The sequence below is a fragment of the Hippoglossus hippoglossus genome, chromosome 17, assembly GCF_009819705.1.
Source record: "Hippoglossus hippoglossus isolate fHipHip1 chromosome 17, fHipHip1.pri, whole genome shotgun sequence".
Classification (NCBI taxonomy): domain Eukaryota; kingdom Metazoa; phylum Chordata; class Actinopteri; order Pleuronectiformes; family Pleuronectidae; genus Hippoglossus; species Hippoglossus hippoglossus.
In genome coordinates, this window is record NC_047167.1 from 20,310,909 (window position 1) to 20,338,864 (window position 27,956).

At 41.7% G+C, this 27,956-nt stretch overlaps 4 protein-coding genes across 7 annotated transcripts; 2 read left to right on the forward strand and 2 right to left on the reverse strand.

Moving 5' to 3' along the window:
- The first annotated feature begins 1,366 nt into the window (after window positions 1-1,366).
- LOC117777664 (serine/threonine-protein kinase MAK-like) lies at window positions 1,367-8,657 on the forward strand. The gene is made up of 15 exons (XM_034612487.1): window positions 1,367-2,260; window positions 2,956-3,010; window positions 3,129-3,250; window positions 3,857-3,939; window positions 4,160-4,292; window positions 5,249-5,420; window positions 5,516-5,683; window positions 5,805-6,113; window positions 6,313-6,503; window positions 6,582-6,703; window positions 6,871-6,963; window positions 7,095-7,169; window positions 7,562-7,675; window positions 8,026-8,121; window positions 8,209-8,657. The coding sequence occupies exons 1-15, from the start codon at window positions 2,094-2,096 to the stop codon at window positions 8,346-8,348; spliced, it is 2,040 nt and encodes a 679-aa protein (XP_034468378.1). The 5' UTR covers window positions 1,367-2,093; the 3' UTR covers window positions 8,349-8,657.
- A 66-nt stretch (window positions 8,658-8,723) lies between these two features.
- On the reverse strand, window positions 8,724-9,832 carry LOC117777663 (transmembrane protein 14C-like). Its single transcript, XM_034612486.1, has 4 exons — window positions 9,621-9,832; window positions 9,256-9,357; window positions 9,086-9,173; window positions 8,724-8,810 (listed from the first exon to the last, which is right to left on the reverse strand). The coding sequence occupies exons 1-4, from the start codon at window positions 9,694-9,696 to the stop codon at window positions 8,753-8,755; spliced, it is 324 nt and encodes a 107-aa protein (XP_034468377.1). The 5' UTR covers window positions 9,697-9,832; the 3' UTR covers window positions 8,724-8,752.
- A 1,006-nt stretch (window positions 9,833-10,838) lies between these two features.
- pak1ip1 (PAK1 interacting protein 1) lies at window positions 10,839-13,866 on the reverse strand. 2 transcript variants are annotated; one of them, XM_034612472.1, is made up of 10 exons: window positions 13,541-13,866; window positions 13,093-13,255; window positions 12,851-12,971; window positions 12,681-12,755; window positions 12,535-12,587; window positions 12,304-12,449; window positions 12,044-12,141; window positions 11,808-11,907; window positions 11,394-11,523; window positions 10,839-10,986 (listed from the first exon to the last, which is right to left on the reverse strand). In XM_034612472.1, the coding sequence occupies exons 1-10, from the start codon at window positions 13,616-13,618 to the stop codon at window positions 10,874-10,876; spliced, it is 1,077 nt and encodes a 358-aa protein (XP_034468363.1). In that variant the 5' UTR covers window positions 13,619-13,866; the 3' UTR covers window positions 10,839-10,873. The 2 variants fall into 2 exon arrangements, with proteins under 2 accessions (XP_034468363.1, XP_034468364.1); XM_034612473.1 differs by having other exon boundaries at window positions 13,093-13,252; window positions 13,541-13,863.
- A 1,936-nt stretch (window positions 13,867-15,802) lies between these two features.
- Window positions 15,803-27,878, forward strand: cc2d1b (coiled-coil and C2 domain containing 1B). Of its 3 annotated transcripts, none has more exons than XM_034612464.1 (26): window positions 15,803-15,887; window positions 16,162-16,299; window positions 17,211-17,352; window positions 17,865-17,965; window positions 18,814-18,933; window positions 19,172-19,318; window positions 20,427-20,763; window positions 21,133-21,251; window positions 22,243-22,321; window positions 22,580-22,663; window positions 22,912-23,048; window positions 24,149-24,221; window positions 24,441-24,580; window positions 24,670-24,799; window positions 25,015-25,187; window positions 25,315-25,440; window positions 25,858-25,916; window positions 26,265-26,381; window positions 26,506-26,579; window positions 26,663-26,721; window positions 26,816-26,867; window positions 26,979-27,078; window positions 27,180-27,270; window positions 27,392-27,514; window positions 27,617-27,666; window positions 27,769-27,878. In XM_034612464.1, exons 2-25 carry the CDS (start codon window positions 16,237-16,239, stop codon window positions 27,626-27,628), a joined length of 2,658 nt encoding a protein of 885 aa, XP_034468355.1. In that variant the 5' UTR covers window positions 15,803-15,887; window positions 16,162-16,236; the 3' UTR covers window positions 27,629-27,666; window positions 27,769-27,878. The 3 variants fall into 3 exon arrangements, with proteins under 3 accessions (XP_034468355.1, XP_034468357.1, XP_034468356.1); XM_034612466.1 differs by having other exon boundaries at window positions 19,175-19,318; XM_034612465.1 differs by lacking the exon at window positions 15,803-15,887 and having other exon boundaries at window positions 16,002-16,299.
- Window positions 27,879-27,956: the final 78 nt, after the last annotated feature.

Here is a 27,956-nt window from a genome sequence, read left to right on the forward strand (position 1 = left end):
CTGGCAACGGAGGGAGCTGAGAGCATCACTGTGTGTTAACATCAACAGCTCGGTTATATCTCCTGTGGTAGGTCCACGGTTCTTCATTCTTACTTATATTATATGTTAGACTCTCATCATTTAGTAAGATTGTCTGTTTAATGTCTGTACAGTCTTCTGTTCTACACATTGGTCAACATTATTATCATTATTGAAAGGACAGTGAAGAACGTCTAATGTCAGTTTATGTGCTCAGGTCATCACTGTATAACCAGATTGAAGCAGCAGGGCTGTAAAGTCCAAATACAACTATTAATAGTTTTTATATCAACAAATTGGCTAACGAGGTCATTGCACCGGAAACAACATGAATACAACAGTGAGAACATCAAAATAATTCTGAAAAATACCAGCATGACACAATGACAACTACTGGAAAACTAATAATAACAAATAACTATAGATAAATACAGGTATGCATACGGGAATAGACACATTTTATAAAGGGCACAAGGAGCGAGAGGGGAACTTACATCTAAAATTCTGAATGTTTGGCTCATTTAATAGACCTGAAGTCAGAATGTTTGTTTTTCATTAGGTAAACCCCCTCAGTGTCTGACTGTGTGACCTCTGACCTTTGCAAAAGAGCTGCAATGCATCTGCACCTTAATCCAATTTTTCTAGAACTGAAACAATGAGTCAATCTAAGGCAGAAAATCTAAATGGCAATAATTCTAGTCGCCATGTGATGATCATCACATCACAACATCAGTCGTCACATTTATAGTTTGTTAAAGCCCATGATTTCTCACAACCTCGAGCTGTTCTCTTTAATGAAATATGAAACCACCGGTTAGTTTCCCCCTTTGAAAAAGCATTGTCATTCTTACTAAGTGTCTACACTTGTGATAGTTTGCCTCATCTGACCCGAAGTCTTACGTCAGTTCTAAGTACACTGGCCCTAATTACTTCGAGTCTAGCCGAGGTGTACTTTCCACTCCTGTGTGCTGCAAAATGTGGGTTAAAAGAAAAGGAGTTGATAAAGTAGCTTGGCTAGAAGAATGAAATCAGGAAGTGCATATATTGGTCAAGAGAATCTGGTTCTGTGTTTTAAAGAGACTTCAAAATGACTGTTTATTTTGGATATGGTATGTAATGCAAAAAGAGTACTTAAACATATCATGGGATGTCTTTCAATATTGTATTTTACATTTTATATCGTAGATCACAAGGCAAGGCAAGTTTATTTGTGTAGCACATTTCAACAACAAGGCAATTCAAATAAACTACAAAAGGCACGATGACAAATTGTAAAAGCAACATAAGATAATACAAAAAGAAGTTACATGGAGAATAAAACAGAAAATGAGAAATAGAAGTGTGAGAGTATTAAAAGATTGCCTTGAAATGAACTTACTAACATTCCCTGTCAATGAGAATTTAAGTCTATGTAACAGTCAAAGAGATAAAATCATATATTGTTTGCTTGACAGCTCTTTACTAGAAGCTTTAACACTATAAAACAGTCAGGCTTGGATTTAGAAAGAGTTTAGTGTATTAATTGATAGTTTAGCTCAGAAACACGTGAGTACAGATAAGTTTAAATAGTTCTAACACCTTTCGGCATCACTGTCTCACTTTTATGTGACCGGTGTTGGACAGAAGCAGGTAAAACCCTCTGTTCTTGGATCAAATTCATGAAAAGTTTCGGTTTCAAAACCCAAAAGCTGCTGCACGCTCCTGTTGTCTTACTCAGTCTGCAGCTTCTCCTCTGCGTCAGCTTCCTGGCACACATTCTTCAGCTCATGTCAACTTTAATCCACTTCCCCTTCGACAGTGCAGCGCCCTTCCTCTGTCCGTGAGGGCTTAGCTTACAGCTCAGGGCGGGTGGGACACCGTGCAACAGGCAGGACTGTCTCAGCTTCACCTTTCCACTCTCCCTCGCCAGGTAGACATCAGCATCTTCTGCAGAGGGAAGGCCGGAGGAGGAAGGCCAGGGGGATGGATGCTCGTGTTCTTCAAGGCCTTTGAGTGAGTTTGCAGTGGCAGGAGGAGACAGCACAGCAGAGGGCAGATAAGTGGTTGATCTGTGGCGGGATGCTGCCGTGCTCACAATGACCGACAGTTGGACTGTGTGGGACGGCTCCTCGGTGCAGGAGAGGCAGGGCTCCCTGTGGACCATGAACCGCTACACCACTCTGAAGCAGCTGGGGGACGGCACGTACGGCAGCGTGCTCCTGGGAAAGAGCAACGACACCGGGGAGCTGGTGGCAATTAAGAGGCGAGTCTGGCCCCCGACAGACATGGCAGAGACACACTGGGATGTTCTGTGTCCCAGTGGTGAGCTGATTAAATCCTGAGCGGCTGCTGCAAGGTGCTCAGAGGCTCAGACATGTTGCATCCTCACATGTAGAAAAAAAAAGAACATCAAGGCTTTTGTCTTTGTTTGCATTCTCTTGCAGGAAATATTATTTAAATAATAAGAAATTAGGATTATTTTGAAAATCAACTCATGCAGGTTCTTGTAGTACTTTTACTCACTTGTCCATAAGAAGTATTTGTAACGTTGAGCTGTTCACGTATCTGTCTTAGGTGAGAAATTAATAATGAATGTTTTACGAGGCTCCACCAGGCACTGTTTGTAAATGTAAGGTTATAGTGTAAACTGATACTGGTGGTGACAGTGAATGGAGTGAAAGTGCACTGTGTTGCTCTTAGAGTGAGGGGAAGGTCTCATGAAAACAAGGCTGCAAAGTTAGTTTTATTGAGGATGATATTTTGTACTTATATTCACTGTATTGTGATGGATTGTATATTTTAATTAATATGAGCATAAACACACAAACACTTTAAAATACTGACAACTGAAGAAACTGGTCTCTAAACCAGAACAAGTTACTACTAGAGTTTAGATCCTATAGTGAAGACACAAAATATTAGAAATAGCATGATGAGGATATTTTCTTTTTTCAACAGGATGAAGAGGAAGTTTTATTCCTGGGACGAGTGTTTGAATCTGAGAGAAGTGAAGGTGAGACTCATTATTATTCATAGACATGATACATTTTATTTTGGAATTATCCCGTGTAATTATTTTTTAATGTCTCGATGAAATTTTACGTGTTTCATAAATACTTCTGTGTTATTAGTCTCTGAAGAAGCTGAACCACGCCAACGTGGTGAAACTGAAGGAAGTCGTCAGAGAAAACGACCACCTCTACTTTGTCTTCGAGTACATGAAAGAAAACCTCTATCAGCTCATGAAAGAACGGTGAGAACACGTCGGACATGTTAGATGTGCATTTACGCATTAATTGAGTCATGTGAGTTATTTTGGTGATATAATCCTGCCGTGTGGGTTTCATTAGCATCGGGAATGTGAGAATTATTTGGGTCGGCTTGAGTCATAATGTGTCAGTCTTTGTTTTTGCAGAAACAAGTTGTTCCCTGAGTCAGTCGTCAGAAACATGACATTTCAGATATTACAGGGACTGTCCATTATTCACAAACATGGTAGGTGACTTGAGCGAGGCCTCTCAGTCCAGACGGGTGAAAACATCTCTTCTTTAAGGTGTTGTGCTATAAAGCTGTCAGCTGTGTCTCCATGCACAGAGTGAATGACTAAACAGAAAACAACATGTCCAAACCTAAAACGTGTATAAATGCTGGACAGCTGATAAGACATCGGGCGTCACTTCTCCTGTGAGAAGAGGAATGTTTGAATAAAAACCAACAGTGTTTTTAGTGCATGTGGGTGTTGATGATATTTCAATAAGGCATGATGTTTGCACAGTGTATATTTTCTTTATCCTCTCTTTCCTTCTTTCCTTCTTTCCTTCTTTCCGTCTCTTGTCTTTTCCCACGTTGCTGCTGCCAGGGAAGATAAGATGTTTTCAGAAAATGAGATAAGGAACATTCTGTTCCAAGTGTTGTCCGGTTTAGCGTTTGTGCATAAACACGGTAAGAGACTCCCCCCCCTCCCGTCTTTCTCTTTTCTTTTCCTTAAACACTTGACTTCTCTGTGTTTGGTTAAATCATCTTATTTGGTCCGAGATGTTTTAACTTGAGTTTTGTTTCATAAAACTCTGATACTCTGATCAGTAGTGAATCCTGTTGAAGTATAAATCGTAGTGGTTGCAGTAGTCGTAGAAGTTTTATTTGGCTGACTTGGGTTTTTCAGGATATTTCCATCGTGATATGAAGCCGGAGAATTTGCTCTGCATGGGCCCACAGCTGGTCAAGATTGCAGACTTTGGCCTAGCGAGGGAAATCCGCTCCCAGCCGCCTTACACTGATTACGTGTCCACGAGATGGTGAGACAGATTTTTAAATTGTGTTAGTATCCATATAATTCATGTAGATTAAAGAAATAACAATATAATACATATACAATATAATATATAATATATATAATGTGAAATCTGAGCTGAGGTGGCCGTCTGACCTGATTCAAACTTCTGACTCACGGTGACTCCTGCAGTAGAATCACTTAGACGAGAAGATTAAAGATTTAAACAACCGGGAGACGTAATTGATACTGACAAGGGAGAAGTACAGTAAATCCACTCAGGGGACAGAGAGGAACACAGACAGACAGCAGATAATCAATGTTGTCATTACTTTGGCTCATTAAGCTGATTTCCTCTATTTATCCCACATAATAGCATTAATCTGCTACCTCCAATACTCACAATGTCAATGTTAATCTTCCGGATGACAACACAGTTTAATATCTGGTTTAGGATTGTTCACCTTTCATATGACAGAAATAAAAAATTCTTTCATGCATTCAGTTAGTGAGTAAAAATATTTGTATATATTTGTGTTTTTGTTTTTTAATAGTTGGTTCAACCAAATTACAAATAAAACCAAACCTATGTTGTTATTTAGTTCTATATAGTAGAACAGCTATAGTAGAATAGTTCTATATAAAACAACTGGATTATCCGAAGTATCCAAAGTGCTGTTATATTTTTATGTAATATTCTAAAAGTTGTGAGCACACGGAAAGATCAGAGACATTGAAACCTGGGAAAATAAGAATAAAACTGTCTGCAGGGATAGATAACATGTAGAGATCAGAGACAAACATCTATTATGTATAAAATAAAAATAAATCTAATGATCCTTGTCTTGAAATGCAGTTAACTGACCAATACAAACTTATGAAATGAGAAATAAAACATTTGCATTCAAACTTAGACAAAGCTTAGAGTTAAATGTCTTCCTGCAGATGTTCCATAAACATCCCTCCATGTGGTTCTTCCAGGTATCGGGCCCCAGAGGTTCTGCTCAAGTCCAACTCCTACAGCTCCCCCATCGACATCTGGGCGGTGGGCTGCATCATGGCGGAGCTGTACACCCTCAGACCTCTGTTCCCTGGCAACAGCGAGGTGGACGAGGTCTTCAAGATCTGTCAGGTGCTGGGAACGCTGAGGAAGGTGAGCCACCGCAGCCTGAGTCATATGTGAGGCATGAACGCAGACTCACTGACGATCTCTGCCTTGTTGTCTCGTCCCGTTCCTCCTCTCGACAGTCGGACTGGCCTGACGGCTACAACCTGGCCTCCTCCATGAACTTCCGCTTCCCTAAGTGTATCCCCACCAGCCTCAGATCCCTGGTCCCCAACGCCAGCGCCGAGGCGATCACGCTGATGAAAGACATGTTACGGTGGGATCCAGAGAAAAGACCAAGTGCTGCTCAGGTACATTTAAAACTTTAACATGGTTTAAGTTTGAAAATCTCCATTTTGAGCTTGAACATTAACTAAAAAGATGTAACGGGAGATCTAACTTTTCCTTGTGTTTGTGCCATTTGTGCACCAGGCTCTGCGGTACCCGTACTTCCATGTCGGCCAGGCACTTGGAGCTCCTTTAAAGTTCTCGGAGCAGCACAAGGCCCGGACGAAGATTTCCCAGGCTGCTACAGAACCAAAGCCTCTGTCCCTCTGTAAGACAGACCTGGAGCCCAGCGAGCAGAGGAAGACCCGGGTGGAGCTACAGACCTCCAGACTACCTCCACACCGGCCTCTACAGGAGATCCCTCTTCCTCAGGACAACACAGATCCTACAGTGGGGCAGCAGCAGCCGCTCAGCCTGGTGAAGAACAAGCAACCAGGAAGCTGGCACACTCAGGTACAGTTTCTGAACGTCAAAATGAATTTGTCAGGCCTTTTAGAATTGTTTTCCCACCGGATATGTTCATATCGAAGCTTGACATGAAAATACTGTTCATCTTGGGAGAGTGAAGCTAGTTTTAGACTTTGTTTTCTCAGGAGAATTGTCACAGATTTTGACTTTAAAACTTTGGTTACACGGAAATCCTCTAAAACAGCGTGGGCCGGCAGCTGGAGCTGAGAACAGTGTGTTTGGAGTCAGGACCGGACGTAGACGCTGGGGTCAAACATCGTTCAAGTCAGTCGACAGCTGGGACGACGGTGACGACACGGACGCTGGAGTTTCCATCTCCAAAAAACCCACCATAAGCTCCCTGAAGGACAGGACCCTCGAGGGACACGGCTGTCGGTGAGAGATCTTTATATTGAGAGGTTGTCGTCATCATTACTTTTGGCAAAATACAATAATACCTTTTTTCTTTTCTAGATTTCCAGAGTCAAAGAGCAACACGGTAGCAAAGTTACCGAGCGGCATCGGGCTAAAGAGAACGGACTCCACCTCCTCGTCTGCCAAGCAGCACTACCTCCGCCAGTCCAGGTACCTGCCAGGTGAGAAATCAAAGAATCCTCTGCACCGACACTTTTTCAAATGCAAACAATTTACAAACAGCTTTATAACTTCACACTTTTCACATCAGAACTGAATCTAAATATGATACGGGTTGTTTAAGTGTGGGATCAGGCACAGTGAGTTTATTCTGACTTGTCTTTTTCAGGCATTAATCCAAAAAGCAACTCCTCAGGCAGAAACCTGTGGGACAACTCGTGTTTAACCAGAGGAACCGGCCTGGAACTCCCTCTTAATAAAGGTATGAAAACTTCTAATCTATTTGCCACATTAAAAGCTTCAGAGGGAAATTTCCCTTCTGCTCAGTGGACGTCGGACTTCATCTCTTCATCTCTTCTCCTCTTCTCTCTCTCTGCTGTGATGTGATTTTAGATGCTGCTCTTCCCAAACTCTCAGATAAGCAGCTTCTGAAGGAAAAGAACCTGGAGGAAGTGGATCTGTCCAAAGGTATCACACAAATACACCTGCTAATGCAAGAGGCAGTGGTAGAAAACAACTAAGTTACCCAAGTACTTTAGGAGTACTTGTATTTTACTTTGGGTATTTATATCTTTCTTACTGTTTTAATCTGGTACATTTAGTTGGACTGCTTTAGTCAGCAATTACTTTGCAAATTAAGATTTTACACATTAAAAAGCCAAATCAGCTTGTAAAATGTGATGCATCGCTATTGATATAACACTATATATTTTTTAAAGAAGTTATTCTGTTTGTGTTTTAGTGGGTTTTATGAGTGTTTGTGTCCCTCATGTGTGTCAAATGTCTCTACGTTGTATTTTGAAAACTACAAAGCAAAAGTTGAGGACTCTATCAGTGAAGGATTTGATTGTATTTTCCAGACTCGTTCCCGAGCAACACCAACAACCGAACCAAGACCAATAAATCAGCTGCTCAGAAGAGTGAACCAGGAGCCGCTCGACTGAAGAACACGCTGGTGCCCATCGAAGGCGAAGGTGAGTCACAGCAGAGACTCTCAATTTCTCAAGTCAGGGTCAGACAGAGCTGGTTTGGTTTGGTGTCAGTCAGACGACTCGACCACGTAACCATAACGTTCCCGGTTCATTTCTGGCCTGAATTCACTGTCATATGTTTGTTTTCTCTCATTCTATTTTTCATGTTAGTTTTTAAAAAACATTTTGGCTTTCTCTTCCTACATACTATGGAAAAAGCGCCCCCTGGAGGTGGAAAGGAACCAGGATTTTCCTTGTGTCTGTTTTCAATCAACCTGATCTGATGCCTTTTGGAAACCTTAACTGATTTTTGTTAAATTAACCTTTTCTCTATTTTTTCCTTGTGAATTTAGTCGATGTCTCCTCAACTGCCGATTTGAGAACTGATCACAAAACCAAAACGTGTAAGAACAAGATCTCTTCAAATAAACTGGCTCTCTCAAATGAAGGTAAAGAAAAGAAAAATCTGCATCATGATCATAAGAGAAGCAGCTTCACGTGGATGTTTAGCCTCTAAACAACACTTTTCATTTCAGAGTATGAACAGTGGAGGAGCAGATCTGTGAATCCTCAGATCTCCGGCTCCACAGTGAAGACAAACTTCTCACGGGGCCCAAACATCCAGCCGGTGCACGGACGAGTCGACTGGGCCGCCAAGTACGGAGGCCACCGGTAGCACCAGTGACTCCCAGCATACACACGTCAGATGGGACATGAGCTGCCACCAGTGAGCAGCCATATTTCACTGTGGTTCCATCGGCCATTTTATTAGATATCATTCAGTGTTGCACAAGTGGATGATTGTTAGAATATCAGTATTGTTAATAAGAGACAAAGTAGTTATTTTTGTATAGAAGTGAGTGAATGTTTTATTTCAATGGAGTGAAAAAGTGCGGATATAAAGTATATTTTCTTATTAAAGTACACAAACAGGTTTAAACACAATTAGCTGTGCAAAGATAATCCTGATAAGGTGAATTTTTTCCATAAAAATATTGTTTAAACTTAAATTGTTCTCACAGACGACTGCAAAGAGGGAATGTATGTTTTGTACGCAGAAAATATCCATTTAAGTATTTATCAGGATTCGTGTGGCCTCGTCAACATCCCAGTTATGATCTTCACCAGCATCAGTCCGCTGAAAAAAAGAGATGACACCATTTAAATCAGGGTCGAGGTAGAATTAACGCCTCGTGGTTGTGTGTCTCCACCAACCAGAGCAGTTCCAGACTCATGAAGTCACTGTGTCACTCAGATTCTCATCAGGTCGTCCTTGAGTTCAACGTCCAAGTGAATGTTTGTACCAGATTTAAAGAAGTTGCCTCGAGGTCGTTTAAAGCAGAAGTCTGTGATCTTCATGTTGTGTATATAGTTAATTACCAATCATCATTATGTGTAATGACGGTGTTTTACCTGAATAAAGTCATTAGACCTGCTGGCATGAACTTCCAGGAGTTGATGAATCTCAGGCCCATCACCACAGTGAGAGTTCCTGAGGTGCCTGTGTTTCATCAGTGGAGGGAGACGGGTGTTAGTGTTGGTGAACTCGCACTGTCGCAGACTAACAAACTAAAGGAGCTCACCCAGCAGCAGCCACACATTCTTTGGATTCTGAGATGCCAGATAAGCACCGACCGCGGCCAACAGGCCAAACAGGAGCCCGGCAGCCAGGGAGGTGACGCTGCCTGAGGAGCCAGCACAACAAGGCGAGCTTTTATTTTGAAATGAATCGATTCCCTCTCCTTTTATGAGCAACTTTGACTTTGGAATCTGATTTTCTACATTGAACACACATTGACCAGTTTATTAGGAACACTGATCTGTAATTTAACTGCTCTGCTAAATAGTGTACCTATGTTACTATATTCAGTTTGTGATTACAAGTTATTTTAATCTACAAAGTTATGTTATTTAAAGTTATTCATGTAACTCTCTGTGTCTCTCTTACCTGCTTTCACAAAACCAATGACTCCCCCCACTGACACCAGAACAGCATAACTGAACCCGACCCAGTCCAGAACCATGACCACAACTAGGACCAGAATCACAACTAGAATCAGTTATAGATCTGGAACCAGAATCAGATCTAGAACTTGATCCAGATTGTTACAGGAGTTAAACGTCAACGTCACATGTCAACACTTTCACGTCTGTTGAGCTAAAATCGACGAAGTCAAGAACATTTGTCAAAGGTTTTCATCGATAAATATTAATATGAACAGACAACATTTCACTTCACCTCCTGGTTTCTCCAAACTCCTGAATGTTTACACTTCCGGGGTCATACGGAAGAATTTCAAAATAAAAGTATGCTTGACAGGATAATACCAGAGAAAGTTTTACATAAAACACACAGACAATAATATTTGAAAAATGGTTTATATGATTAAAATGCTATATTCTTCATTCAACATATTTTCTTATTTGGAGACAGGACAGACTCCAAACCATTTTTAATCAAGAGCTTTATCAATATAAGAACAAGAACTTGATATTCTTATAGTATAATATGATAGACTCAACTAAAACAGGAACAGGAGCCCAGAGTAACCAGCAGATAGATGTGCTCTAAAAAGCTGTGGGGGGGACTTGAACAATGACAAACACCAATAAGGGAAAATAGATTAAATAGTGTGAAACAAATGTTCACTCTCTATTTATTTCTCCTGCTCTTTATCAATAATTTAACGCCTGATTATTTATTGTTATTGATTTTAATTGTCAGACGGGGGAAAAGATGAACATACACATCAAAACAAAGATTATTGAACCTGACAAAGAACCAGACCAGACATGAGAAGAGCGACAGACGAGTTAGAACCTGCAGGTGAACCTGAGCAAACACAACAGACACAAGTATCTGCTCTTTACTTAGGGCCACTCAAGAAAACCTGATACGTAGGTTAGTGAATCTTCTGATATAGATAGTAACTCTTAGTGAGACTAGTCAGGACGACGGCTGGATAACTGGAATCTAATGATATCTAACAAATATAATTTTTCTTTTCAGTATCGACAGCAAAAATATTTGATCTCAAGAACACAGTCAGATCTTGAAAGCTGCCAAACATGGTGTGTAGCACCTCCCAGTGTCCATTACAAGTACAAGCATGTTTAACAAAAACAAAAACATTTTTTTCAAATATAGAAAACAGCGCATGTAAAGCTTTTTGAAAGATGTTTTTTTTATTGCTGCTCGTTTCATTTTCCACCGCCCTTTTTCTTCTTCCTTTTGGGTTTGCTCTCGTCTTCTAGAACGACTTCTTCCGTCGCAATTCGAACTCTCTTCGTCTTTGAAAGCTCTTGAGCGAGTTCTGTGGACAGAGGGAGGAAGGTGACGAGCGTTAACGAGACACAGACAGAACCAGGACGTGAAATATAGAGGCTTTGTAGTTATTTAGTGGAAGAGAGTTAAACATAAAACCCTTGTTTTTCCAGAGAAGTCCTCGTTGGGAGCTTGTTTTCTTGTTTACACTGTAAATATTCACTGATTCTTTAACTTCAAGCTGCATTGACTGTAAATACGAACTGCTGAGTGGAGACAAGCTGAGGTGGATATAAAGGTTGAGATCATGATGTACTCATTTTGCCTCTTCTCTACTTTTAACCCCCTTCAACACAAAAACAAACTCGACCACCTCCCTGTCCCGGCTCGTATCTAGTTTCTCTCTAATAACACAACGATCCTGTGAGATGAACGTCCGTGTTTGCCGGTCGTCACCTTTAGATGTCGTCGCCGCAGCTGCCGGTTCCTCAGCGGTCGGCTGCACCGATGAAGGTTTCCACACGGCGAGGCACGTCAGCCGGGCCGTGGTGTTCACTTCCACGAGGAGGGTGGGAGGTTCCAGCTCCTGTTGGACGACAGCGGTTGGTCAGTGGATGATCGGCAGCTCAGCAGGTAACTGGGTCATTTTAATATTCTTTGTTTCACAGAATTGTGTATATTGAAAGCTTGTTATATAATTTACAGTGTTGAAATTGTTTGAGACACTTGATAAATGATTATCGGATTAATTAATTCTTGATTTTTTAAACACACCCTCGCCGCAAATGTATATGTTTAAAAAATGTGGTTTAACTAAAAGAAAAATGGCTTCTACTCCCAAACTGTTTACAAACAACAACACAGACGTGCCTCTTTAAGGTGGAGCTTCCACATTTTGATCAATCCGTCATTGGAAGCCGTCACCAACACGCAGTAATCCTCCATCATAAAACTGTCGACTGCTTTCACCCTGACGTCACAACAAGGAGAGTTGGTGTAAGTTTTTAAACGTTAGACATCAAATTAAAAATACATTTTACAAAAAAACTTTCAGACATCAACTTTCAGAGATGGACCTATGAAATAGATCAATTAAATGTAATTACCTGGTTTCATGAGCCTTGAACTCACACACGCATTTCAGTTTTTCCAATTCACACAACCTCACGATCTCATCATCTCCTGCGACGGCCAGGAGGGAGTTCTGAAAAACAAACAATACAACATCCATGTTATCTTACATGTGGTATATTGTTAATCTACAATACCAGGCATCGTAAAACAATCATCACAACTGTGACTCTCTCTATATCACTAAGAGAAGCCACAGTTTGTGTAAGTATTCAGAGTAAGTCACAGAACTTACATTTAAGAACTTAACAGACGAGATTCTTTTGGGGTTGGTGATTGTTCCCGTCACAGACGCCGTCTCCAGGTCGTAGATGTTCACCTCGTCATCTACAACCACCACATATTTATCTCCATCTGGAGACCACCTGACAATGTGTGCAACTGTTAAAAGTGAACAGAGAAAACAAATGAGTCCAGGATCAATTCAAACATACAAATATCTCAGTTCATACTCATAGAAACTTACTCTGTTTTATGTTTTTGATGAAGGCCGATCTTCCATTAGTCAGATTCCAGGTTCTAAAAAGATTAAAACAAAAATGTGTAACACCGTCACTTCTGATTAATGTCTGTTAAGTGAAACAGCTGCTAGAGCAGAGCTGTGGATTTTACCTGAGCGTCTTATCGGTCCCGACTGTCAGTGCGAGTTTCCCAGACGGATGGACGGACAGCGACGTCACCTGACCTCTGCAGAAAAACAAGAGGATGAATAATTTGAGTCTTCCTGTGCATCACAACACAACACAACAGCAATACACACACACTTTAAAAACATCACTTACTTGTGAGCGTGGATGGACTTCAGACACTCCCACTTCTTCGTGCCCCACACACACAGGAGCCCATCCTCTCCTCCGCTCAGCAGATGGGACGTCCCGTAGAACTCCAGGCAGGTGATGGAGCCTACGTGATGACAGGGGAGTGTGAGCCAGATGTTTTCAGACCACAACGTGGGGATTACAAGGGTGAAGTCTTTAAAATGTCTGCTGCTGTGTATCTACTGAGATCCAGCTGGGATTCTCACCGTCGTGATGCAGCAGGGCACCGTGCTCGGTCTTCTTCTTCATGTCGTACAGCTGGATGGTCTCATCTTTGCTTCCCGTCACGACAAACCTCTCACTGGCCGCCAGAGCCGATATGGACGCGGTGTGGGCGTGATGTGTGAAGTTCGCCTTGGCCGTCCACTCCTGCAGAAAGCAAACATCCAGAGGAAATAATGGGTTAGATGCTGAAACGAGGAGAAAGTGACTGAACGGTAGTTTTTATTGCTTCATGCATGAAAACACATCCCATCATCTGCCTGTAGAGAATCAAACTATTCATCATGGAGGTGAAAAGCTGAGCAGCAGCATCCATCAACCTCAAGTGACCATTTCAGTTAGTTAAGAGCCAGAGAACAGGAAACACGTCGCAGATCAGTCACACAACTGCACAACAACAACTACACAATTACACACAACAACGCAGCTTACCTCCTCGTCGGTTGTCACCCGGTAACCGAAGACGATCTGCTCGTAGCTCCCGGCGATGAGCTCCAGCACCGCTGCCATGCTGCTGCTGCTCAGTTAGCCTGTTAGCTCGCCTGTTAGCTTCCTTCAAACTTCAGCTGTTTCCAGGGTAACACGTGTCTCTCTGTTGCAGTGACAGTGCACACACGTCCCCCACGGACACACGCAGGAGAAACACTGTGGGTGTTTTTCACTGTAAACAAGCTGCTCGGTCACGATTGTCTGCGTCTTCACAAACTTTCACGTCCACAACAACGTGTGCCTCGGCTGCGCATGCGCACGTGTCACCTCGCTTCGTCTGGGAAGAGGGTTGTTTTCAAAGTAAAAGCCGGAGTTGTACAAATTGAGGTGCTACAGTGTAAAGTACATTTTTTTTATGTGATAACAACCATAACCCTCATCTTTACATTTATTTTAAACACGTTTCTACGATATATATCGCTACAAAATAATTCTCACAATAAAAGCCCACCAAATCAGGCCTATTACAAATCTGGGAATATAGGAGAATATATCTTAAATAAAAAATCCAATCACCTGATTCTTTACAGAGCTTTTAAATTAATCTCATAGTTATAATTGGTTGCAGGACTTATGCTTAGTTGTCATCAGACAATTTGATTATTAAAAGACTATTAACAGTATTAACAAAATTTAATATTTACATAAAAATGAATTTGACTGGATGGACTTAATAAATGTGTTACTTTTATACGAGAGTATCTTGAATATTCATGTCATAAAATGTGCATATATTTAATATTTTACTGTTTTATTTAAGAGCGTAGGAGGTTGTTTCACCTTTAGTGAAACTATCTTTTGTTTCAGCAGCGAAGGAAACCTTAGATAAGAGGGAGAGAAGCTCTCGAATGAGGACGAATGAGGACATGATAAACTGAATAAACTGACCTTATTTTCATTGTAGACGAGATTCCTGCGGATTTGAACAAGTTTTCGTGGGACAAACCACACATGGCCAAGAGATCGTGGGTTTTCACAACTGGGCCCAGTTCTACCTGCAGGAGAAACTTGACCATGTGGACTGCAAAGGTTATAAAGCTCGACACAACAAAGATACAGTAAGAAAATAATTTAACAAAAAAGCTAACAAATTAATTCTTCAATTAACAGAAGCCGTCAGCTGTCGATACACATTTACACATTCATGTTAATCTTTGACATAATCTTTTCTGCAGTATAATCTCAAATACAAGATATACTGTATATACTATATACTGTTTTATATAAAGCTTTCAATGTTTACAGCCTAGTTTGGACATTTCTACTGTGAGTCATCTTTTGCCCTGAGTTTGGTTTGTCAGGTACACCTCCTCACAGGAGGTGGAGTTTAGTGCTGAAACGAAACTGAGAGATACAGTTTTTTACCACAAGTCATTTACAAGAACAACAACTTGGCAGCACTGCCTTAGGGATCTGGTTCTATCACTTATTATTCAGATGACAGTTGACTGTAATAAACTTAGGGTTAGGGTTATTTGTAAGTATTAAATTTGATTGACGCCAAGTTGAACTTAGTTACTTTTACTCTTCTTAAATGATGGTTTGACGCCCAATTCAATAAAAGAAAAAAAGATATATATATACACACACTCAGTTGATAGTTTTTCTTTTGGTTGGCTTTAACTGTCCTGTAATAAATCCTACATTAATAAAAAGAATAAAGTCCAGTTTATGTTGAAACTGTCTTGAGGGGTGTTGATTTAATTGCCTGATGATTTTGTAAGATCTAGTTTGTGGTGCAGTTGAATTGTGCTGTTGCTGTTTTTGCGCTTTACAGAAATATGTTTCCTTCCATCTCTCAGTGATAGAAATGAACATAATACAAGAACTCAACATTAGACTGCATCAGTTTTTGTCAGGTGTACCTAATAACCAGCTGAGCAGCTATAACACAACTGTGTGTAGATATTAAAGTTGTGTTTTCCTTCTTCACAAGTCCATTAATCACCTTGTCAATGTGAAAATAATGTCAGTCAAGGTCAAGGTACTTTTTTCTGCAGGACAAGCATATTTCTTTTTGGTACTTTATTTTTGCAGATGATACTTTTACGTATGATAGACAGTATATATTTTTTTTACACGTGTGGTATTTGTACTTTAAACGATATCCATACTTCAGTTGCAGATGTATTCGTGTATTTTATTGTGGGAGTCGGTCTCTGCCTGGGAGTCACAACCCAGGGACCGCGCCTCACTCTGCGCATGCGCACTCAGAGCCCCAGCACCATGTCAGAGCGCAGGGATGAGGCGGATGAAGTGAAAACTCTCAGATGAGGACGTGAACGAGCAGGTAAACACTCTCACGCTGCTGGACGCGGATCAAACTGTGTCACACTCCCCCGCGTCACTCACCTCGACGCACGACACGTCGCTCACAGCTCAACTTAACCCCCCCCCCCCCCCCCCCCCCCCAGGAAGTGAGGCTAAGCTAACGGCTAGCCCGCGGAGCTAACGTCAGCTGGCTGCCCGCTGTCTGTTTGGAGCCACCTGACAACCGCTCACATGACTTCAGGCAGAGAGCAGCTCGGCAACAAGGTCTGATTTCCTGTGTGTCCGTGTTTCAGGGGTCGTGGGCAACGCTGCACAGTCACGGAGGGGCTGGTTACACAACAACAACACAACAACAACAACACAACAACATGTTTGCCAAGAAGAAGAGATCAGCTCAGCCCAGAGGCCAGGGCGCTGCTGCAGCCAGACAGGTAACACATCTGTAACACATCTGCTGAGACACAAACTAATATCTGTAACACATCTGCTGAGGCACAAACTCATATCTGTAACACATCTGCTGAGACACAAACTAATATCTGTAACACATCTGCTCAGACACCAACCAACATCAGTAACACATCTGCTCAGACACAAACTAATATCTGTAACACATCTGCTGAGGCACAAACTAATATCTGTAACACATCTGCTGAGGCACAAACTCATATCTGTAACACATCTGCTGAGGCACAAACTCATATCTGTAACACATCTGCTGAGACACAAACTCATATCTGTAACACATCTGCTGAGACACAAACTAATATCTGTAACACATCTGCTGAGGCACAAACTCATATCTGTAACACATCTGCTGAGACACAAACTCATATCTGTAACACATCTGCTGAGACACAAACTCATATCTGTAACACATCTGCTGAGACACAAACTAATATCTGTAACACATCTGCTGAGGCACAAACTCATATCTGTAACACATCTGCTGAGACACCAACCAACATCTGTAACACATCTGCTCAGACACCAACCAACATCAGTAACACATCTGCTGAGACACAAACTAATATCTGTAACACATCTACTGAGATAACAACCAACATCTGTAACACATCTGCTGAGACACAAACTAATATCTGTAACACATCTACTGAGATAACAACCAACATCTGTAACACATCTGCTGAGACACCAACTCACATCTGTAACACATCTGAGACACAAACTAACATCTGTAACACATCTGCTGAGATAACAACCAACATCTGTAACACATCTGCTGAGACACAAAAATCACCTCAAAAAGTACTTGAGTAAAAGACAATGTACTCTAATTCCAGGAAGGCAGTGAAGTAGATGTTGTGCTTGCTGGTTTCAGATGGGTCTGTTCATAGACCTGGACCCGGAGGAGATGATGAGTCTGGAGGAGAATCTGGACGACTCGGACTTGGAGGCTGAACTCGCGTCTATCACTGGAGAAAAGGCAGCTGTCAGAGGGAGAGCCAAGCAGAAGGGCAAGAGTGAGTGCACTGGTTATGATTCTAACATTTAGACATGATCGGACTATTTCAATTTAAAAGCCATTGATCTAATGAGCTTTTTCAGCTGCATATTGGTCTGATATTGATATTTGAGAGATTAAAAAGCCTGACACGTATTTACAGGCTGATTTTTAAATGTACTTACACAACCGATAACCATGCACAGCAATGTATCTGCACTAATAAGCAAATATTGTCTAATATATCAGCCTAGTCAATTAATAAGTCAGGATTTAGTACACACAGTATATGAAGTATAACAGTACCAAACACAGCAGGTAGTAACCCACATACTTTTGGTTGTATAGAATATTATGAGACAAACTCCTGCCCCGACATGTCCCTGCAGATTTATTGTCCTGCTCGTGTGTGGCCCCGTCTCCTCTAATGACTCGACTGTGTAATCTAGTATTAAGTATCGTATCATGTGATATTTGCTGTCACACATAAACTCGGCTGGATATATTTATAACTGTGTCTTTGTGTTGCAGCCCCTCTGCCCATGGAAGACATCGCTAGGATGGCTGATGAGTGCATGAGAGATGTGGATGACGATGACGATGATGACGTGGAAGATGACGAAGATCTGTTGGTTAGTGTTTGTGCATATAGGGGGGGTTTAGATTTCAACCGTCTGGAGTAGAAGGCCTTTTATCAGACACATGTTTTACAGGGGAATAAATTCAAATAGCTCCATAAACCTGGTGTCCAATAAATAGGTTTTATTTATGGTGAAGTAAATCCACAGAAACGAAACTGAAGTGCTTCTGGTCTTCATGACTGTCGGCCGCATAGTTTCTGCCTGTGTTTGTTTGTTAGTTTGCAGTATTACGCAAAAACTACACAACCGATTTCCAGGAAATTGTGTGGAGGGGTGGAGCATGACCCAAGGAAGAACCTGTTATATGTGGGTGTGGATCCAGATCCGGGGGCAGAGCCAGGATGTTTTTTATTATTCCACATTTATTAACATTGCAACATTTTCACTGATTCCTCAGAGAATGATTCATGGATCTTGAGGAAAACAAATCAGACATGTTCAGGGGACTGAGATCTGTGTGTTGAATATGCTGCAGATCCAAAATAAAAACCTGGATCTAGTGAATTTAAATGTGGTTTCTGAGGAAACTGTTCGGCCTTGGATGAGGTTTTCACTCTACTACGCTGTTGCCTCCACACACTCATTGTGAATCAATATAGTCAAGGTTCACATACATTAAATAGTAGATACTCAATCATAGTATTTAGAGTCACAAAGTACCTTGTCCTTGTACTTTGTGATGCAATCTTTCTGTCAGTTTTGCATTTGACACAATTGTAGACGTAAGATTTTAGGATTTTTATATTGATATAATTTTCGTTTATTGTAAAATCATATATCCTTTTAATATGAACAATGAAAGGTGGCTTTTAATCAGTAGTCGTATTTCTCCTCCTCAGGCAGAGCTACAGGAAGTGGTGGGTGAGGGGGAAGCTGAGGATGTAGCAACTGTTTCCTCCTCATCTTCTACCACCGCTGAACTCTCTGAAGCTGTAACACGAGACTCTGCACCAGCGCAGGTACAACACACGCCGCTGTCTGTCGTTCTTACATGTCAGTAGAATAATTTGTCTGCTGGTAACAGAACAGGACACACACACACACACATACAGATATGCAAAAATTGTCGTTATTACTGTATTTTCCTTGTATTATTCATCGCTGACAAACACTTTCCATTCTCAGCCCACAGTTTTGCATGCTGACTGATAACTCGATATGATTTGCACCTCTTGTTTTGTGCTTTCTCTTGTGAAGCAGCAGGAAGTAAAGGTGTCCTCGTCGGCCCCCGGCAGCCTCCAGCACACCCTGGAGGAGCGGATCGCCATGTACAAGACGGCCTCGCAAAACGCCAAGAGCGCAGGAGAGACCTCGAAAGCCCGGAGGTTCGATCGCGGTCTGAAGGTGGGTGAGACGACTGCCCGACGACAACATATGAACTCTTTTCTAGTAATGTGAATAACGATTTGTTGTGTAACAGATCAATACTGTCTGTTTACCAAGTTTCTTCCATAATTTATTCTGCAAACACTTAAGAATGTAAGCTGAAGATATACGTAAATATCAGAATGTTATTTGCTGTAAATGGAAAAGCTAATGATACTTTTATCTAAAATGTTCCCACGTTGATTGCTGCAATCTCACAGTTATTATCCATCTTGAGCTGTTTAGACAAGCTTTTACCTCTTGGACCAAAATAGTCATGTAACACAGTTAGAAGAGAATAAAATAAGTTATATGTGTGATATTTACAATCAATACAGCTTGTCTGAATAATCATTTTGGGATGAAAAGATTTGTTTTGTTTCGTTTGTAATAGAAATTAGAGATCAACACTCTGCACTGTCAGCAGATTCAAATGTCGAGATCTGGGATTGTGGTGGTTTTTTTATCACGGGTTTGGTTTCAGTTTCAGAATTGTCTGACCAGTATAATATCCTGTATCGTGTATTGTAGTGGGAAAGAAGTTTTCATATCTGCTAGAGGAGTTAAGACATAAACCACACATCTCTTTATACACAGCACTGAACCCGAGCACTGAACAGTGGGAGGCCCGATTGAAATTGTAAGGATTATGATATTTTTTCAGGCAAATGAATTGGCTTTTTGAGGGCTTTAATTGAGAATGTTTTTTGTTGTTTTTCATTTTATCTGGAACTTCACTGTAAGCTGGAAAACAACCTCTCAGTCAGATCTACAGATTGTATTTAACTGATCTGAGCAGCACTTAACAGCCTAAAAGCTTCAGACCTGTGAAAACACAATGTCTGCCTGTGTTTTCGTGTCCATTTGTCTGATCACACTGTTTATTCCCTGGATTTCCAGAGATTTTAATGCTGTTTGTCGTCTTTTAAATCAATTCTCTAATCCTCATTTTGATGATATAAAGTGTTTATATAATTTGTGCCTGCCCACTTGGGTTTTCCGTGTCCGAGCTGAACTGCTTTATTTATTACATATTAAGTTATTTTCCTCTGTTTTCCAACTCACTGCCTGTTACTGTCGCTCTCAGACTCTGGAGACGATGCTGGTTGCGGTGAGAAAGGGGAGGCCTGTGGACGAGGCAGAAATCCCTCCCCCTGTCGCCACTGGAGCCCAGAGGGACACCCCTCGTCCCGCTGTTCCTGCACGACCTGCCCCCCCTGTACCATCGAGTCCCCAATCTCCAGATCAGCCGGGGGAGCAATCGGAGGCCACAACGCCACGGCCTGCTGCTCCAGAGATCGTCACGCCCACCAGTGATGAGGAGCAGTCGTCCTCCGCCACCGCGTCCCATCTGAGCAGCGTCCCGTCTCCAGAGGAGCAGACAGAGGGACCTGCTCTGGTGCCGCAAACCGGTCACACAGATGGTCAGTTTGTCTTGGATTAGACACTCATATCAGTTAATGTGGTTATTATTATAAGTATTAGTTATATAAGTTATTATTATCATATATTATAAGTGGTTTTTAGGGGAAGTAAACACCCCCTTCCCCCTTTTCTTAGTGCAGTCAAGCCACAGCACAACCTTTGTCCTGTATTATTGTGTATAAATATATATCGTGACTCATTTACAGGAATTTATTCTCGTACCTTAAGTTTGCTTTTCAGTTTGAATCTCGTTGCTTGGAGTCACAGTGTATTAAATGGAGGGGTTGTCTGCTACTGGAATTTGTGATGAATGTGGTCTTTCACTGTGGTAATTGTTGTTTGTGCGTTTCTCTTCCGTGAATCCACAGCGACCGCGGCGACCAAGACGCTGCTTCTGGAGAGGCAGAACGAATTCAAGATGGCCGCTCTAAGAGCCAAGAAGCAGGGAGACGTGGAGCAAGCGAAACTTTACTTCAGGACCAGCAAGGTGAGAATCACACCTACAGGGATTTATGTGTTTTTGTTTTGTGTAAAAAAGGAATCTTCTGGACTTGAAATGCCTTAAAAAGTTGAAATTAATTTTCCTCGAAAATAAGAAGATATTAAAAAGCCTTAATTGTAATTTACAAAGTATAACAGTATTAAATAAGATTTTGTTTGCAAGATATTATTTAATTAATTAATTTTTTGTGAAGTCGGATTCATCAGACAGCAACCCCGAACTATTGCTCACTAATGCTAGCTACGATGTTTAAGTAGCTGAAAGGTTGTTTTATTAGCAAAAACTTGTATAAAATATTTTATGGATGGGGTAGAGATGGGGTTAGCCCAAAGAGGCCAAATTGGTTTTCCATTAAAGTTGCATTTTATTTGATATTAACAGGGTTTTGTAAAATCTTATCTTAAACTGTCGGACCCGGCAGTAACCCTGGTATAAACATGTACAATATTTAATCATCAATGGTTTTAACACAATGTCAGGAAACAACAGCACAAAGGGAAATTAATAACTTAATAAATCACCATTGTATTTCTCTTTTTAATTCAATTTAATGTATTGATTTATTCTGTCGGTGTATCACTCTGAGCTAAATGCAGATAATAACGTCTTGTTCCTGCATTTCAACCATTTAACTAAGCAGATTAATATTCTGCTACAGGAAATAAACTGTTTATTAACCTGATGCCTTTCAGATTTAACGTCTTGTTCCTGTTTTAAAAACACGTTCTTGTAATCAAACTGGAAGCTGCATTTAAAAACGCAACCAAATCAAAGGTCATCAATTTGCCGACGTTGACATTTTAAAATGTGAACATCCCACATCATCATTGTGTGTTCAGTCTGTGGTCTGTGTCTGTTGCTTCACATTCTGACTGCAGGACCTTTCTCTCAAGTATGTGAAACATTCCCACAATGTGGACGCTGACAAAGGCGTCATTATGTCTGACACTGTTTGGATTCTGATTTTTTGCTGCAGAGGTTCGATCCGGTGATTGAGGCGTTGGAGAAAGGACAAGAAATCGACCTGAGCGGCCTCCCTCCATCTCCAGGACAGGGTGAGGAACTTTATTCATATCATGGTTTTAAAAGTAGAATTTAAATGGTGATTAACAGGAAGGATACAAAAATAAGTCATGTTGGGTTTAAGATGCTTTTTAAATAATGTGTATGGATTTGGCTTCTTTTATACTATAAATAAAAAATAGTATAACTCAAAGTATATATTCATTCAAAGTATTTTGAGCAAATTTCCTAACAGACGCCTGCAGCAGCTGTTTTAATTTGACCGTTCATCTCATGTTGTTGTGCTGAAGGTTCAGGAGGAAACTCTGCTCCAGTGAAGGAACAGACCTCGGGTCCAAACACACAGGTCACCCAACCAGTTGCTGCACCTCCAGGTAATAATTAGAATTTCAACAGTTAGAAACCACATGTTACAGAGTGAGTCCCTTCAGGGTCCTAACTTTCTGTTGGACCTGTCAGGCAGGATTGTTTTATATTTCCCCATCGGAGGTGACGTATGTAGGAGCTACAGAGAAACGACATATTCACCAAAATGTTAAATTGCAGATCAAGAATAAAATCTCAAAACAAAACAACACACGTCTTGATGAACTATTTGAAGTTGGACATTGTTGTCTCTCGGCCCCTGCAGCCCCTGCGCCTCCCAAAGACGTGCTGGAGGCTCTGGAGCAGAGACGAGCCAAGTATGTGGAGGCGTCGGCTCAGGCTAAAGCCAGTGGAGACGACCGCAAGGCCCGAATGCACGACCGCATTGCCAAGGTACTGGGAATGAAGTGGATGTCCTCCACTCTCTGTCCCCTCACGTCTCTCGTTCTTCATCCTGTTTCATCATCACAATAAAGACAAAATTTCTCTTATTTATAATGATGTTAAAACCTCAAACTATGTAGAGAGCAAACTAATTATATTATCAATTGTCAAGTCAAAGGACAAAATAAACAACACAACAAATAATGCAAATTAATCCAGTATGATGCAAATATATGTACATGCAAATCTCTAATCATTCTCATATCTCATGTGTAAAAAACACTCACATCAATGTGCACATGCAAATTATATTATGAGCAGATTCAGCAACTTAAACAACGACTATAGAGCAGATAAAGTTTCAGGAGTGAACCCGGTGGAGATGGAGGCAGCTGCAGGTTCAGTGTGTTTGATACATTCCTCCGCATTTCATTTACTCCTAAGAACATCTATCCTTCCTGTACTAATATATTTATTGCCTTATTTAAGTGTGACCATTGACTATCTAAAAAAGGATTGTGCCTGAAACCTGTATTATCTCAAATGACCAGCAGAGGGGGACGCCACTGGTTTTTTACAGAAGTCAGCTTCTATAGAAGTAGAAGAAAAAAGGACTCAGTTGATTTATAACGTCAGGAAACATTTCCCTAGAACACGTCTGGTCTCAATCTCTAGTTTAAAGTCTTCTTCAATACAGCATCATGTTCTTTTTATATATCATGGTCCGATTTATTGTGAAATAGACCATAAAGCACCGAATGCCTTGGGGGGGCGTGGAACGTGTGATTGATAGCTAGTTCCGTCCAATGGGCTCAGGTCGCAGGTTTAGGTGGGCGTGCACTGAGTCAAGCTCCACCCCCTGCTCCTCCCAACATGGTTACTTCTGGGTTCATAAAAACCACAATGCGCTAAATATCAAATTCGAGGCTTCAAAACGACAGCTCCCAAACCAATGAGTGAATGAGTGATGTCATTTGAGCGTGACAAACCACCCAACCAGCATTCATGATGTAGTTTTGACAAATTAATCCTGCAAATACTTTAAATAATTAATATATTGTTGCATTAACACTGTTGTTTTAAACCTTTTCCCGTCTCTGTCCCTGCAGCAATACCAGAGCGCCATCCGAACACACAAAGCAGGAAAACCTGTGGACTTTGACGAGCTGCCGGTTCCCCCTGGTGAGACACGTCTGGGAGTCACGAGTCTCTGAGTCGACCGTGTGAAATTAGATTTGCATTGTAATCCAGGAGTGTTACTTAAAGTTTATAACAACACAAACTGTCAGTGAGTCTCTGAACCACGGCGCCGCAAGACTTGATTCCACACAAAAAGTAAATCCACAGCTCAGTGTTGAAAGAACTCGAGTCAGAATGAGCGTTTTGCTTTTTATTTTTCAGGATTTCCTCCAATCCCAGGCCAGAGGGCGACAGCAGCTGAGCAGGGATTTGTCGCAGCTCTGGAGGCGGCCAGTAAGATCGCCGATGCAGATACAGCTGAAGCTCCAGAGGAAGAGGAGGATGAGGAGAAAGAAGAAGAGGTGAAATTCAGCCTTGTATGATTATTTCATTATTATTCTTTTTATGTAAGTAAGTTGCTGATACAGTGTTTTTTCTGTGTGTGTTTTAGTCGAAGCCCTTTGTTCCAGAAGAGACAAGGAAAGGAACGTTAGACGTCCCCACCGCAGGTCAGGGACGGAAGAGAACTCCTTCAGCTTCTCCTGACAGATCCGCTGCGAGAGAAGCAATGTCCCCAACAGGTCAGTGTCAGAAGTTAAGATTTTACGATTGATTGATGATTAATACAATTATTAAAAACTTCTTATACCAACTAAATGATCACCTTAGCAAATCAAAAAGTATCTAATGGTAAAAGCTTTCAGGTTTAACTCCTCAGAGTGAGACAGCTGATATTCTCATTTCTGCAAATACAGCTTTAACCTTTAAGCCTTGATTTTCTGCCCTTGACCTCCAGTGGTTCAGCAGCTGGAGTTCCTGGAGGGTCGGAAGAAGCAGTACATGAAGGCCGCTCTGATCGCGAAGCAGAAGAACGACCTGGAGCAGGCCAAGAATTTCCTCCGCACCGCCAAGGGCTTCGAGCCCATGATCGAGGCAGCGCGCGGCGGGAAAACTGTGGACATCAGCACGGTGAGCTGAGAGTTCCTCTGTTAGTGGCAGATTATATCCTGATTCAGGAGAATTGGGTCTAGTTCATAATTTCAGCTGCATATGAGCAACATCTCACTGACTGACTCTGTCTGTGCTGGGCCTGTAGGTGCCGTCGCCCCCTGGTGATGAAGACGAAGACTTCATCCTGGTTCATCACAGCGACGTTCAGGGCTCAGAGAAAGCCGAGCAGGTTTACACTCAACTGGCCAAGATCCTCAAAGAGCAGTACGAGGTAAAACTGCACGAGTACGACCGAAGCATTACTAAGATTATAATGATTTCCTTTATCAAGATTCATTTTTAAGTAAACATCTATTACTACTAAAAAAAAGTTGTGCCTTTTTGACCAGAGTTCATTCTTGACCTAGGAGAAACTAAAAAGCTCATTAATTTTAGAATCTTGATGTCACGATGAACGATTGTAGAAAGTAAAGTAAAGTTTATAAAACAAGAACAGAACTGTCCTACATTGACATCAAGTCTCATAACAAATACACAGAAACCGAACATTTCCCAGAAAAAACGAACCAGACATTTTTAGTTTCGATATATTTAGTTTCTAAATGAATCCAGAGGTTTGTTTCCTGTTTCCTGTCGGTTCTCCCTGTTTGTGAACACGGAGATTTCTTCTGGCTCTTCCTCCTTTTAGAAATGTATGACTCACTCCAAACAGTTCACGCACCTGGGGAACATCTCCGAGACTACAAAGTAAGATCCAACAGTTTTCATTCCATCACGTGTTAAATACAAACTCCAAGCTCATCTGTAAAGTTTAACTTAACTTTAACCGTATTAATGACTTAAAAGATAGATTTTCATTTAACCTTCTTTAAATCAGGTGACTGAGTTATTTTCTTCTTATTTTATGATTATTGTCTCTTCCAGATTAGTTAAATCTAAATCTTTTAACAGCTTGATGTTATAAAGTGAACAACCAGGTTGTGGCGTCAGCTGACAACTTCTGTGTGTGTCTGTGTGTGTGTGTGTGTGTGTGTGTGTGTGTGTGTCTGTGTGTGTGTCTGTGTGTGTCTGTGTGTGTGCGCTCGTGTCCTCCAGGTTTGAGAAGATGGCGGACACTTGTAAGAGGAGCCTGGAGGTCCTGAAGCTGGCTCAGTCGCGGGGTCTGCCTCCTCCTAAGCATCACTTTGAGGAGAGGTCGTTCCACACGGCCAGGTGAGCACCTCCACCCCCTCTGACATTAACTTCATTCTGCTAAAGTTCAAAACATCTGATTTAGTCCTGATATGTTTGGTGAAATGAGTTATTGAGGTGACGTCCTTCCCTTCGTCCCTTTCAGGATATTTCCCGAGCTGAGCAGCACTGACATGGTTGTTGTCATCGTGAAAGGGATGAATCTTCCAGCACCGAGTGGTAAGAAGATCAGTCGACACATCGTCACACTACAACATGCTCAGGTCTTATACAGGGAAATGAAAAGTTTCTTCTTCCCTCAGGAATCCAAACCAACGACCTGGACGCTTATGTGAAGTTTGACTTCCCCTACCCGAGCAGCGTAAGAAATTCAAACCGTAGCTTCTTGTCACAGCTTCCACCGGCGCCTGAAACCTTTATACACCAATGATTCTTTATGTTTGTGTCGTGAGCAGGAGCAGCCGCAGAAACACAAAACATCCGTCATCAAGAACACAAACTCTCCAGGTGCGTTCACGACGGGATTAAATCTGTTTTTCTACAATCTTTGGTTTCTCTGAATGAACTTCAGCTCTGCAGTTCTGCTCCACCTCTTAATCCGTCATCTCTGTCCACCAGATTACAACCAGAGCTTCACGCTGTCAATCAACCGCAACCACCGCGGCTTCAGGAGGGTGGTGGCGTCCAAAGGCATCAAACTGGAGCTGCTGCACAAAGGGTGAGTCTCTCTCTCTCTCTCTCTCTCTCTCTCGCTCTCTCTCTCGCTCTGCCCTCACGTTGAGGCTGTGACAGTGACGATGATGTCGTGTGTTGTCTCAGAGGTTTCCTCCGGAGCGACAAGCCGATTGGGACGGCCCTCGTGAAGCTGGACAAGCTGGAGTCCCAGAGCGAAATCAGGGAAATCGTAGAGGTGAGCGGCACGAAGATGGAAAAACAAAAAGACAAAAATAGCTTTGGAGAAAGACACAGAACAAATCTGGAATGTGTTTAATATTTAGTAGATTCTCAGTCTGCTGTGTCTCTCCCGTCAGGTGATGGACGGCCGTAAACACACCGGAGGTCGTGTGGAGGTGAAGATCCGCCTGCGGGAGCCTCTGAGCGGGCAGGACATGCAGACGAGCACCGAGCGCTGGCTGGTGATCGACAAGTCCCAGGTTAACACTCAACACACGCTGGTGATATTAACTATCACAGAAGACAAACCTCTGACTGTGTTAAACTGCTGATGTTGATTTGTTTCTTTTGTTAAATCCAAGGTTCTCGTTTAGAAGAAGCTACAGGATTAAAGATAACTCACAAGATACAGGTAATTATGATGGTACAGACATAAAAACTACTGCTTTACATTTTTAAGTGTATTGAATTTAAATGTTCCTCCTGACTGGTAACGTCTGTATCTCTCCCTCAGAAACACTCAGAGGAGGTGAAGAGAGACGGGCGTTTTGGATCTGACTCTGACGAACGCTCTGTTGTTCAGACGCAGACCAACGTGGCTCTTTTCACAAGAAAAAAAACACACAAAAAAAAAAAAACGTTTGCACATTTGCCGGACACGAGAGCTGAGGCTCACGCAGCCGTCTGCGAGCAGAGCGGTTC

Coding starts and splice junctions, on each gene's coding strand:
- LOC117777664 (XM_034612487.1), top strand. CDS start 2,094: ATGACCGACAGTTGGACTGTGTGGGACGGCTCCTCGGTGCAGGAGAGG. Junction 6,504..6,581: donor CTCGAGGGACACGGCTGTCG/GTGAGAGATCTT, acceptor TTTCTTTTCTAG/ATTTCCAGAGTCAAAGAGCA. Junction 7,676..8,025: donor GGTGCCCATCGAAGGCGAAG/GTGAGTCACAGC, acceptor TTGTGAATTTAG/TCGATGTCTCCTCAACTGCC.
- LOC117777663 (XM_034612486.1), bottom strand. CDS start 9,696: ATGGTTCTGGACTGGGTCGGGTTCAGTTATGCTGTTCTGGTGTCAGTG. Junction 9,358..9,620: donor CATTGGTTTTGTGAAAGCAG/GTAAGAGAGACA, acceptor CTGGCTCCTCAG/GCAGCGTCACCTCCCTGGCT. Junction 8,811..9,085: donor GGTCTAATGACTTTATTCAG/GTAAAACACCGT, acceptor TCTTTTTTTCAG/CGGACTGATGCTGGTGAAGA.
- pak1ip1 (XM_034612472.1), bottom strand. CDS start 13,618: ATGGCAGCGGTGCTGGAGCTCATCGCCGGGAGCTACGAGCAGATCGTC. Junction 12,972..13,092: donor TGCCCTGCTGCATCACGACG/GTGAGAATCCCA, acceptor GTCATCACGTAG/GCTCCATCACCTGCCTGGAG. Junction 12,142..12,303: donor CGTCTGTTAAGTTCTTAAAT/GTAAGTTCTGTG, acceptor TTTGTTTTTCAG/AACTCCCTCCTGGCCGTCGC.
- cc2d1b (XM_034612464.1), top strand. CDS start 16,237: ATGTTTGCCAAGAAGAAGAGATCAGCTCAGCCCAGAGGCCAGGGCGCT. Junction 24,800..25,014: donor AGAAGCAATGTCCCCAACAG/GTCAGTGTCAGA, acceptor CTTGACCTCCAG/TGGTTCAGCAGCTGGAGTTC. Junction 25,917..26,264: donor AACATCTCCGAGACTACAAA/GTAAGATCCAAC, acceptor CGTGTCCTCCAG/GTTTGAGAAGATGGCGGACA.